Source organism: Doryrhamphus excisus, chromosome 7, assembly GCF_030265055.1.
Source record: "Doryrhamphus excisus isolate RoL2022-K1 chromosome 7, RoL_Dexc_1.0, whole genome shotgun sequence".
NCBI lineage: Eukaryota > Metazoa > Chordata > Actinopteri > Syngnathiformes > Syngnathidae > Doryrhamphus > Doryrhamphus excisus.
In genome coordinates, this window is record NC_080472.1 from 14,577,378 (window position 1) to 14,589,758 (window position 12,381).

The 12,381-nt window shown below is 42.1% G+C and overlaps 1 protein-coding gene across 3 annotated transcripts; it reads right to left on the reverse strand.

Annotated features, from left to right (window-relative positions):
* Positions 1-1,415: 1,415 nt before the first annotated feature.
* On the reverse strand, positions 1,416-12,197 carry tm7sf3 (transmembrane 7 superfamily member 3). Of its 3 annotated transcripts, XM_058078656.1 has the most exons (12): positions 11,939-12,197; positions 10,171-10,325; positions 7,527-7,677; positions 6,994-7,114; positions 5,477-5,648; positions 5,221-5,398; positions 4,446-4,532; positions 3,710-3,790; positions 3,484-3,636; positions 2,725-2,825; positions 2,494-2,656; positions 1,428-2,430 (listed from the first exon to the last, which is right to left on the reverse strand). In XM_058078656.1, the coding sequence occupies exons 1-12, from the start codon at positions 12,003-12,005 to the stop codon at positions 2,177-2,179; spliced, it is 1,683 nt and encodes a 560-aa protein (XP_057934639.1). In that variant the 5' UTR covers positions 12,006-12,197; the 3' UTR covers positions 1,428-2,176. The 3 variants fall into 3 exon arrangements, with proteins under 3 accessions (XP_057934640.1, XP_057934641.1, XP_057934639.1); XM_058078657.1 differs by lacking the exon at positions 3,484-3,636 and having other exon boundaries at positions 1,416-2,430; positions 3,638-3,790; XM_058078658.1 differs by lacking the exons at positions 3,484-3,636; positions 3,710-3,790 and having other exon boundaries at positions 1,419-2,430.
* Positions 12,198-12,381: the final 184 nt, after the last annotated feature.

The window sequence follows — 12,381 nt, forward strand, 5'->3', positions numbered from 1 at the left end:
TGCAGGGTGCCCAACACATTGTGACACACGATACACTGAATAGAAAATATTGCTATACAGCAGAGGTAGGGAACCTATGGCTCGGGAGCCAGGTAGGGCTCTTTTGATGACTGTATCTGGCTCTCAAGCGTTTCTTCAATAAAAATGTATTTTTGCTAACATTTTAAAGTAAACATCACAGAAATGACTGTTAAAAATAATCAACAACTTTCTTATGCATTTTAATTCGTCCATCTATTTTCTACTGCAATACGGCCAACCATATCCATCTTTCCTGATGATATTTTCCAGGTCAAACACCAAAACGTGATTATTACTGGGTAATGCGGTAGTCTACCTCGGTCATTGAGATGTCAACATGTAAATGTAAACTTTCCTCCTTTAGTCAAATAGTCACCTAGCTAAAGCTGCAGAACCAAGCCTTCTGACGAAGATGGCCAAAAGAATGAAATATGTGTACGGAGTACGGTGCAAAACTATGCAGCAGCAGAAGTTGCATTAATGGCAGCAAGTATTTGATTTATTATTAGACACTGCGCTGCTCACGAAAGTGTGCTGGCCACACCCCATTGGCGTGGGGAAGTGTGCCTGGTCTACATAATTAGAGCCCATTATATCTAAAACTGTTGGTCTTACATACAAATGCACACATTTTATTGCATTCAATGTTTAAAAAAATGTATATGGCTCTCACAGATACACATTTTAAAATATCTGGCCTTCATGGCTCTCTTAGCCAAAAAGGTTCCCGACCCCTGCTATACAGCAATGCTTCTGAAATAGTAGGGCGGGGTGCGAGAGGCTCTCATTTTAATGCAGGCCTACCAAAGTACACATTTATAGTACTCAGCATGCAATATGACTCTTGAATAGGCTTATATGCTCTCCATTCTGTGGCATTTTCTTGGTTTCAGTTTCAAATTTAGTCTGTACAGTACAGATAAATGAATAAATATCAGGTTCTCTAGTATTTTAAATTGGGGACGCGAAAAAAATGATGTTCCTTCGGGGGGCGGGTACGACACAAAATGCGAAGCACTCCCTGTATATGTGCAGTGACTATACTGTCGCATGTCCTGAACTTACCGTAAACTGCCGCTTGGGGGCGCAGCGTTCCCATCAGTAACACCAGAAGTAGTTAATTAATGACAAGGTAATGGGCACCGGTGTGATTAAACGTGAGAATACAGTATATGATATCATGAAATACACTTGTGTTCACTATGAACAGGTTAGCTATGAAGGTTATTTTTGTCGGAAACCTGTGAATTAAGACTGTAATATATAAAAAACTGGAATATATATTTATTTTGACATTTTTGTCGTCATTGCACGTGCCTTTTCACGACAGCAACAAGGCGGCGACGATGGGATGCTCTTAAAGATAAGCGAAAGAGAATTCACAAGCATTATAAAAGTGTAGTTCTTTAAATAATAATAATAATAACCTCACTTTTGTATTGAATGTTAAACACAAGATTCGGTCCACCGTCAGCATGTGTTTAGCAACTTCAGAAATTATGGAACACCAGTAGCGCTAGAGGGCACTAGAGTTCCACCACCGCTAAAATATCCCCAGAAGAAGATGCTGAATAGGCACTTTCCCAACATTTTATTATCAAAACAATTTAGTTTATCGGTTGTTTAGCGTCAGTGCATCAACATCTGAGTGAAAACCTGAGGAAAAATGATGGGACAACAGTACACAAAAATTAAATCATAACTAACAAGAAAATTAAAAGAAAACTATCATAGGTTTCATTCCGATTTAAATAAATGCAAAGAAATTAGCTTTCAGGTTCGCTGTCAGTTGTTCTTTAGTTGACTGACATAATTACTGAGAGCTGAGCTTAAAGCGTAAATGTTATATTAAAAATCTCTGGTGTATTTGTATCTTTAAAAAGCCGAAGTTATAAAACCACGCAAGTTTGTGTTTTAGTGCAAACAGAAAAGTGCAGCGACATTCAAAGCAATAAAACCAAAAAAATCTGACGTCAGATGTCTTTCACTTCTGTGTCAGTGGTGATAAGTTAAATATGAGAATATGTTGTAAAGATGGTCCATCAAAAAACGCAGGGCCTTCTTCGCAACTTGGAAGTCTGACGCCATGTGGGACTCAAACACAACCCAGTGGTCATTCCCAATCTGGCTCACACTGAAGTTAACGCAACTGTCTCTAGAGTAGCAGAGGCGTGTGCTCTCCGGCCGGCTCTGTCCGCCGTGTGAGCTGGCGCACTCTGGCCATGAGGCGATTGGGAAGCGGCGGGAAGTGATGGCTCGGGTCCAGCACGTTGGTCTTGCGGCGTTCACGCTCCTGCAGCCACATGAGGTACGGGCTGGGAGGGAAGAAGGGCCGCGTGCGTTCCCGGTACAGCTGCAAGACGATGCCCGAGACGCCCAGCACCACCCACACTGTGATCAGGATGTAATCTGGACCAGAGAAAAAACCATGGTGACAACACCGTCTCAGCGTTTTCACATTTGGGAACTCACCGATGGTTTGGAACGGCACGTCAGTGAACGCAGCACTGAAGTTGTTGTTGAGGAAGCGCTTGAGGATGTTGAGGGTGATGTAGGAAAGGCTGGTGTAGACGTAGGCATTGACAGCCAGGATGACAGCGTAAGCTCCGATGACTCCACATGCGGTGATGTTACCCTAACGCCAGTCATACAACTTACAGCCAATCAAAACACTTTGAAATCCCAACTTGCTGACATCATTACCTCTCTGGGCCAACGCACAAAGAAGAGTGGGACGATGATCATGATGCTGCAGAACGTCACCCAGAAAACCGCGTCGGAGCGCCTGAACACATCAACGTCACCTGCAGGAGGACCGGATAGGGGATTCAAGTTAGGGATGTATTTACACTTTTATCCTAGGTATTGGCAAGATAACATTAGCATGTTAGTATGTTAGCATGCTGATATTAGCACAGTAGCTTATTTAGCCCTTTTCATAGGTAGACACATATTTGCACTATCATGCTAGGTGTTAGCATTGATAGCATGCCAACATGAGCATACAAGCATTTCTTGCAATTTGAAAAAATTGTAGGACTAACATTTATGGTGTAAATCACAAAATGCAAAGACAAATGTGCTGTTTTTTATGTAGCATTCATCTTTAGACATGACAATTCTAAAATGTTATAAATGAATATCGTCTGGAAACTAATTTCAAAACAACCAAAACTGAAAAAATAAATAAGTAAATTGCACAAAATGTCCCCAGGATACCTTCTAGTTCTTGTTGCCTTGGTATCCCAACATCTTTATATCTGTAATTTAGTTTGATTTGTTAACAAATATATTGACGTTGACTTAGATCTGCCGTTGTCATCGTGCCTTTTAAGGAAAAACTTTTCTGTAGGCTTCTAATTAGCTAAAATATCCTTTCGGTTGGAGGTTATGGCGCCACCTGTTGCTTTGATGTGGCTGCAGATGAGTTTTTAAATGTCACTGGACTGGCCTTCGTCCTACCGAGAGGGGTGAAGAGGACAGTGGACGCCACGAGGAAGCCGAGCATCAGACCGACCACCACCACGCATGCCATCACGGAACCAAAGCGCCACCAGCTCAACACCAGGAGGATCCCGCACACCACGCCAATCACTGACGACACAGCCAGACGTACTGCGGCAAAGGAAGGCATGTCGTAGCATTGTGATGACATCATGAATGCTGTCAAAACGCCTGAAGTCCTCACTGTCATAATCCAGTCCCGTGGTCCTCGTGATGAGCACAAAGAAGAAAAAGGTGGAAAAGCTGAACCCCATGCAAAACAACTCTGGAAGCGGAGGAAAGGAAACAGATCAAAAGGCATCCATCGTGGCTTTTAATGCAGTCACAAAGACATGCTGTGTCACATCAGGCAACCATGGGTTCATCTTGGCAGCAATGCAGCATCACATGCAGAGGAGCACATGAGAGGCATGGTGAGCTAGACAACGGAAAACTGGCTGAGCATGACTCACCTGACCAAAACAACCTGACAGCTGGGTGCTAACCATGGTGCTGATTTGGACCGCAATACTAATAGAAACTAGAATGACTTCATATAAGGTGTATATAGTGTGCGTTAAGCACTTAATCTAAACACTTTGGATCAGTGGTCCCCAAACTAAGACCCGGGGGCCGGACACAGCCCACTTCCACATTTGACCGGGCCCCTTGAACAATAAAGCATGTACATTTTTCTGTCATAGAACTGGAAATGGTAACCTATGGTGAGCAATGTTACTACAAACACACTTTGCCCCAGTCATAGAACATAAACAAACAAACAAACTACCCTGCCCCTGGCCCCCTTCAGAGGAGGGAAAAGTCATGTGGCCCTCATTGGAAAAAGTTTGGGGACCCCTGCTTTGGATCATCGGGCTATTCAGCTCAACAGTTGCTGTTAAATGACATTGTAAATGTCATAAAAGCATACAAGTACTAACCACATTTGAAGAATCTGTGTCCAAAGAAGCAGACAAAGAGACCAGCCAAGCCTACCACCGTGAAAAAAACCTTGGTTGATATTTGTCCTGAAAAGGAAAGAAAAAGGCCACATTAACAACCTAAAAGCAGCAGCCATTTCAGCATTGGATGCAAACATGGCTTTTCGTTTTTTTCATGTCATGAGAGAAAACCTCCTTCCTCTTTGACATGAGTCCACCCCGTGTATCCGTACGCCACTACACATTTATCATTCATCATTCATCATTCATTCATTCATTTTCTACCGCTTATCCTCACGAGGGTCACGGAGGGTACTGGAGCCTACCCGAGCCGTCTTCGGGCAAGAGGCTGAGTACACCCTGGACTGGTAGCCAGCCAATCACAGGGCACATATAGACAAACAACCATTCACACTCACATTCATAATGTGGGAGGAAGCCAGAGTCCCCGGAGAAAACCAGAGAACATGCAAACTCCACACAGAAATGGCTGAGGGTGGAATTGAACTCGGGTCTCCTAACTGTGAGGCCTGCGTGCTAACCACTCATCCGTCATGCAGCACAGTACGATAAATCATTACAATATAATGGATTGGCGACTCCAAATTGTCCATAGGTATAAATGTGAGTGTGAATGGTTGTTTGTCTATATGTGCCCTGTGATTGGCTGGCGACCAGTCCAGGGTGTATCCCGCCTCTCGCCCGAAGACTAAAGATTAAATTCTAAAGACTAAAGACTAAATTCCACATTTAAGGAACAGGTTTCAACTCTTACCAAGTGTTTGACAGCCGTCCAACTTAGAGTTGAAACTGCAAGCATACGTGTGTACGGGTACGTAAGCGGCAGATGTGTTGAGGACGAGGTCTCGAACAATGACAGAGTAGATGACACCCTGGCCGGGGATAGAGCTGAATATCGCCATCCTTGCATCTGTTGAAGATAATGTCATCATCTGCAAAGCAAGAGAGACAGGAAGTGGGGGATTCAAGTATGTTGCTTGATTCGTCATTCATATTATTCTTCACTGCACCAGTTTGCCGTTCTCCATCACGCCCGCGACATCTGCAACAGTCTGGAAACCATGGAACAGGCTGCGCTCTGAGAAGTCCCTCTCAGGCAAGAAATGCTGGTAGACGTCGTACTGTAGCCGCCACTGCATGCTGACCCCTGTAGAGGTGTCACAGGATGGACGAGCGCTGCCCCTGATTGAATAATGTGGGACAACCAGGGAGGATTGAACTATGACGTTTGTGACTGATCTAAATGAATGTGAGCAGAGAGTGCATGTGGGAAACCACCGAGGGTGCTATGTGTGGCTTAGTGGTATGAGTTTATTATTACCATTGTTTAAAACAGTCATTACCATCCACTGGGCAGCGGTACGTTAGTGTGCTGTGGGAAATGATCCATTTTCACTTATCCAATTCACTACAAATGATGTCATTGTAATCCTTCTATACCAGCAATGTATAGGCACAGGCAGAACAATTAAACGCTTTTCCCAGAGATGACAGTCTTCCCTCGCCTCATTGTGCTTCCAACTCGCAGCTTCACTATCATGGTTTTTCTAAATAAATGAATAAATCATTGCTGTTTCGTGGTTGACTATGGCCTATTATTAGGCACAAAATATGCTTGTTTAAGCAAATGTTATGTATAAAAATCACTACATGAATCAAAATACACTGACAGACAAGTTGATAAACAGTATATTGGTCACTAGTTGTCAGTCATGTTACATCATTAGCCACCACAAGAAGTCCCCAAGTAAAAAAAAAGGGAACTTTCCCAACATGTGAGTGTATTTTATGACTTATTTTCTATTAGTATGTCAACCATACTTGGTGATACAAGTAAAAAGGTGACTATAGGGGTGTTATTTCAGGTCTAGAGGGCTCTTAGTGTGTTGTAAACAAAATTTAGAATGTCATAAATAGCTTTTCTATGCTCTTAACTACAAAAATGTTCCATTCGTAAATCCAAACACAGTCCAAACACAGCTGAGATAGGCTCCAGCATATTTGACCACGACCCTAGTGAGGATAAGCGGCATAGAAAAAGATGGATGGATGGATAAATAGATATGTAAATATATTTGGACATGTGCACTACACTACACAACAAGTACAGTATATAACATTAAGAGAGCCTCCTTTTCCCGTTTCTGGCAAGCCAGGAACAACGACGCCACACTATCGGCCCCAAGTGGGTTGGCAATGGCCTGAAAACACCATTTGTTACAAAAAATGGCATCAGTGTGTAAAATCTGCCATTTCACGAGGGAGAGAGAATAATACGTGGCTTTCACAGATGTGCACCGCTGTGGCTGCGACGGAACAATCCAGCAGTGTGTCGCGTGTGCACACACTTCTCTTGGAGAAAAAGAAGCAAGCAACAAGCAAACGTGCTCTGCCTCAAAAAGTGGGCCAGTCTGTGATAACTGGAAATCGGAGCGAGTACCACCGGCTAAATGGGTTAAGAAGGACGAGCAAGCGACTGATCACAAGACCGTTACAAAACAAAACATGAGCCAGCTGAGCGCGTTACCTCGCGTAACCCAGGTTGGCGGGTGCAAAGCGGATGGTGGTCTCGTAGAGGTTGTAGTGGAGGTAGATGTTGGGGTCGGCGTTCAGGTTAAATGCAATGTTACAGCCTCCAGGCATTGGGTCTAAAACAGGGAAGACATGGATTATCAGCATGCAGGGATCACTGATACATTTTGTACATTAAAACCAATATCATGTTGGTCAGTATCTGTTAAACTATCTGAAGAAAACTACTATATCACATTAATAATGACTTATTTTATGTTTACATGGGCCAGGAACAACCAATCTGGGACCCCGGGAGGCACTTTGGACGCAGCTGGACTGGATAATGCCATGTCATGATGACACATGACCACCAAACACAAAGCCAACACCCTCACTTCAAGCTTATGATGAAAGTGCTTGGATTTTGCAGAAGCGCCAACATTAAAGTGCAACTTCCCGTTTTTTTTCCCCACATCTGCTGCAACATGTAAGAAACTTCTTTCTCGAAAACTGGCATGAGCATGAATGAGAACGTTGTTGCCGTACCTGTGCTGGAGAACGGGAGAATAACCCCAGTGCCTGCAACCGTGTCTTTGTCAGCGGAGAACAGGAAGAGAGTGAAGGAGGTTTGTCCTGGCAAGAGAGCGGATAGGATACCGGTGTCCACCGCTGTCGATGACAGACCAGGTACAGGTGTCTAATGACAAGAAACGCAAACAACAGACATTAATAGTGGCTTATAACCTCTTCAAGGCACCCGTTCATTCACTCCTTAGTCACACACTGGTGGTGGTAAACTACATGTGTAGACACAGCTGTCCTGGGGTAGTCTGATGGAAACATGGCTGCCAATTTACGTCAACGGCCTCTCTGACCACCAGAAAACATTCGTTCTGATTCATACACCAGTGTGGGCAGCACTAATAATCCTAATGATAATAATAATCCTAATAATGAGTCTACTGGCATTAAAAACCACACAAAATGTGTCCTGAAGCCACTCTGAGTACAACTCTTTTTAGTCATCAGGACTAATTTAATTAATTAATGAATTAATGAATTAAAGCTGCAGCTTTTTCTCTGCTGTGAAATCAGAGCACTGCTTGATTAACTTCAACTAACCGATTAATTGACGATTCATTGAAGAATTGACAGCTCCCATGCACAAGTAAAGATGGAAAATGATGCTTTTAATGTATTTGAAGAATGCCCTATAACATAATAACCTGATAATAAGACACTACAAACATAATAATTATGTTGAATAAGGGGCTTGTGGAGGTGGTACCTTCATCAGACTCTACAGCAGTAGGGGGGGGGGGGGGGGGAGCTGCGTACCCGCAGAGCAGTCACTGCTTGGATAATAATGCCTTTGTATGGAACCCATCATGATTGGGCAGCGCAGTAAATAAGCAGTAAATGTCCATCCCATGTGGTTTACACTGAATTTATCTAATGCGCCACAGAGGTGATGCGGTTTCACGAGTCACAAGAACTTTTCTCATTCGTTTTGGGATATTAAATGTCTGCATTAATATTAAATCTGCATTGTTGAGTTTGGTTTTTTGAATCACACAGTTTGTAGCCAGAGAACATCAATTAGGGGAAATCTTTAGAGTAACAGTTAAGCTTATTTGAGTGAGTCACACTTCCTAATTCATTTCATAATAATTTTCTAGTTTTACATTAATCCAGCTCCCGGGAAAATTCCTTTTTAGATTGAGGGCAGCTCTCCACTTGTATAACCTTTAAGGTCATTTGCGTCAACAGATCATTTCTACCCAGCAATTTGTTTTCCTTTTGCCTATTTTTGTCTTAAGTTGAACTTAAAGACCCTACCTCAGTCAAGGCAGGACCCTCATGACCACCACCTCTCCGGTGTTTCCCATACATTTATTTATTTGTAGCGGCCCGCCACAAATAGATCTGGTGCTACCTGTTCACCCTCGATTATAAACACATTAGTCTGTGAATGTAACTTGTAGTGGATGGCATCATAGCTATACTTCATAACACACCTCATTTGCACCTGCTCTACCAGAGAATAAGAAGACGTAGCAGGAGGGGATCAGTGTTGTCAACTTTTTACCAAGTATTCAGACCTCCCTAATTGAGCTACTTTCTTGGTTTATTATGATACTTTTACAGACCCATGTGAGCTCCAGCGCCAACCTAACATTGGGTGGTGTCCAAAGTGGGGGGCCATTTGCAGCACGCTGCCTGTTTGCTTATTTCCCCGTGGCACATTTGTGGCAATAAAATTTTACATAAAAAAACCCAGCACAAATGGGATAAATAGAGCGAAAAGCTCCTATAACTAAGAATAACAAAAAACATTTGCCCTTTTTTTAAAAAATCCTTTTTACAAAATGAAAAAAACAAATTATAAAAATATCCAAAGTGGCCACATGCATTAAAAAATGTTTCAATATGTGAGACTCAATAGAAAGAGCTGCAGAGCTTTGGCAGAGCTCCAGGCTTTACTTTATGATGTGTAGTGAAGCCCTTTTTACCCCCAAAGCTGTCCTCCATAATGTGGTGGGTGTGTTCATGGGGGGCAGTAGGCAGTATCATGTCCATTAGGATAGAGGTTTTTCTGTCATCAAGTCATGAAAAAGCAAAACTTGACATTCGACATTCGAACTCATTCAATACCAAAACCATATTTAGACATTTTCATATGCCCGAATACCCAATCCCAAAGATGTATTTTTGCAAGAGGCAAAAAGAGGTAATGACGCAACCGCACAGTAAAAAAAATGTTGCTTTTGAAGCAGTTTTAAACCATAAAATTAGCCTGTCACAAATTCTAATCATATGCTTGAAATGTATTTTTCACAAAAGGTTTTAGTTGGGAACTGTTATTTCCCTGAAACTTACTTGTGTTCTACTGCTGACTACTAAAGAACGGGAAAAGATAGACACAAATGTTTTTTCTGATGAAAGACGAGAGTCTAATCTTTAAGTAGGTTCCATGTTGATATAGCCATAGAACACAATATTCTGTGTGTCTTGAAAAATAAAAGTCAAAATTGTCTACAATGGCCGTAATGAAAGTGTTGTCTTTTGAAAAATGACCAGAATTAAAATAGTTAATCAATATATGCAAAATATACAGTACTGGCAAATGCACACGTTCCAAATCATACCAACAAACTGCAATGACTCCAAAATCCTATCATGTCCTTACGGTGCCATAGGAGAGCGTGACGTTGTGCCGCTGTGTGTGGAACTGCACTGTGATGAAAGCAACCTCCGGGGGGATCCTGCTCGCCACAGCCTGTACGGTCTCATTCGCAGACACGCTGATGTTCTGAAACGTTCCCGGCAAGAAAATCACCCGGTCTGTCACAAGAAAGATAGTGCCATTATACAACCGAAACCAGCTCATTAATGAATGTCACATGAACATTTATGATTTCATAGCTGTGAAAAATGAGACGCTGTGTTGATCTATTCACTGTGATGGATTACAATGGATTGCCAAGGGTCCCATACTGAAAAATCAAAGGACATGGGGGGCCATGTTTCTTATTTATTTTAACCAACCTTTGTAGATATGCAAAGACATTCTCATATTTAAAGAAACATCACTTACATTACACTTACAAATACACTGAAGGACTTTAAAAATACATTTTTTGTTGGGGCTGTTTTTAGGGCCATATGGTATAATTTGTAGTCAACAAAAATTTAGTTTTTAGTCCGTCGAGTATATTAATGTTTCTTGCTGTATATTTGGTCCTGTAATATTATGGATTTATTCTCAAAATATTTTCACTTTGCCATAACAAGATAGCGTTTTACCCAACCTAACTCTCGAAACTTTATTCATTGTTTTTTCATGACATATTTGAATTATTATTTCAACTTTATGCTATAATCTTTTTCTCTCAATTTTTTGAATTTTACCTTTATTCCATGAAATGACTGCTCTTGGTTTCATGGCATTTTTACAATGTGCTTAGGACCAATAAAAAATAGCCCTAAATGCCCCCCGAACCACACCTCGGACCCGCCTGTGATGCTCACAGCATTGTCTTTGTGCTTCCTTTTCAAGAATGTCAAGCATGAAAGTGGAGCTGGCTGATCCCGACTGACTGTTTGTAAAGCCTTGATTTCCATCTGATACAACTTGAAGTGGAAGCATGTGAGTCACACGAGCTTGTTTGTGCTACAAACCATAAACCTACATAAACACCTGTTTATGTATCTGTAAAAAATATACTGGGACGGTCAAGGTGTTGTCTTCAATGTTAGAAATAAATATCATAGCAGTATAGTATGAGGCTAGAAAACAAATACATTCGTTTCATTTAAATGTAAATAATCACTTCTGCATTTACTGCACTATAAGTATTAAAAATGCAATGCGTGAATGTAAATATAATGCTGTATAAATAATATTTTGCAAGTTAAACTGAAGTTACAGGTTGATTCACCTGAGCGACGTTTTATTCATTCATTCATTCATTTTCTACCGCTTTTTCCTCACGAGGGTCGCGGGGGGTGCTGGAGCCTATCCCAGCTGTCTTTGGGCGAGAGACGGGGTACACCCTGGACTGGTCGCCAGCCAATCACAGGGCACATATAGACAAACAACCATTCACACTCACATTCATACCTATGGACAATTTGGAGTGGCCAATTAACCTAGCATGTTTTTGGAATGTGGGAGGAAACCGGAGTACCCGGAGAAAACCCACGCATGCACGGGGAGAACATGCAAACTCCACACAGAGATGGCCGAGGGCGGGGACCGAACCCTAGTCTCCTAGCTGTGAGGTCTGCGCACTAACCACCAGACCGCCGTGCCGCCCAGCGACGTTTCAGTGATTTGTAAAAAAAAAAAAAAAAAAAGTGGGTCATTACATAGCGTCCATCACACACACGTATTAAGTTCGCAAACCAAAAAGAAGACTACACTTCGTATTACACGCACTAGATAATATACTTACTTTCCCCTTGAGTGCCAGCTTCACTTATTATGGAACTCAGCATCAACATCCAGAACCACTGCGACATTTTCCACTCTGACAAATCTGACAAATGAAAAAAAATCCACAAAAGGTCATTTCAGTCATTTGTAACCCCAATGTCTCCTTTGTTTCGCTTTTGAAAGTCGCCACAAACGAAGGAGCGACATGCTTTTCTGACAACAGGCACAAGTCGTCGATGTTCTTCTGCTGCCGCTCACTTCTTGTACTGAGCGAATGACCCTGAAGGCGACGCTCGACGTGAATTCTGAGATACCGCGATACCGCGCCAGTATGACGACGCCCACTACGAGACTGCGAAGGGCAGAGGCGTGGCTAGTTTTGGTACGGACGGAAATACTGTTAAGATTCGAATGTAATGATCGTAGTCTATTTTTGTCAAATTATACTGTAGTTTATAATGT

What these genes read in the sequence shown, in the direction of transcription:
- tm7sf3 (XM_058078656.1), bottom strand. Translation starts at nt 12,005, where the DNA reads ATGTCGCAGTGGTTCTGGATGTTGATGCTGAGTTCCATAATAAGTGAA. An exon ending in TCTCCCGTTCTCCAGCACAG is followed by an intron (nt 7,115 to 7,526) that starts GTACGGCAACAA and finishes TCCCTGTTTTAG; the next exon opens with ACCCAATGCCTGGAGGCTGT. An exon ending in TTGTGCGTTGGCCCAGAGAG is followed by an intron (nt 2,657 to 2,724) that starts GTAATGATGTCA and finishes GACTGGCGTTAG; the next exon opens with GGTAACATCACCGCATGTGG.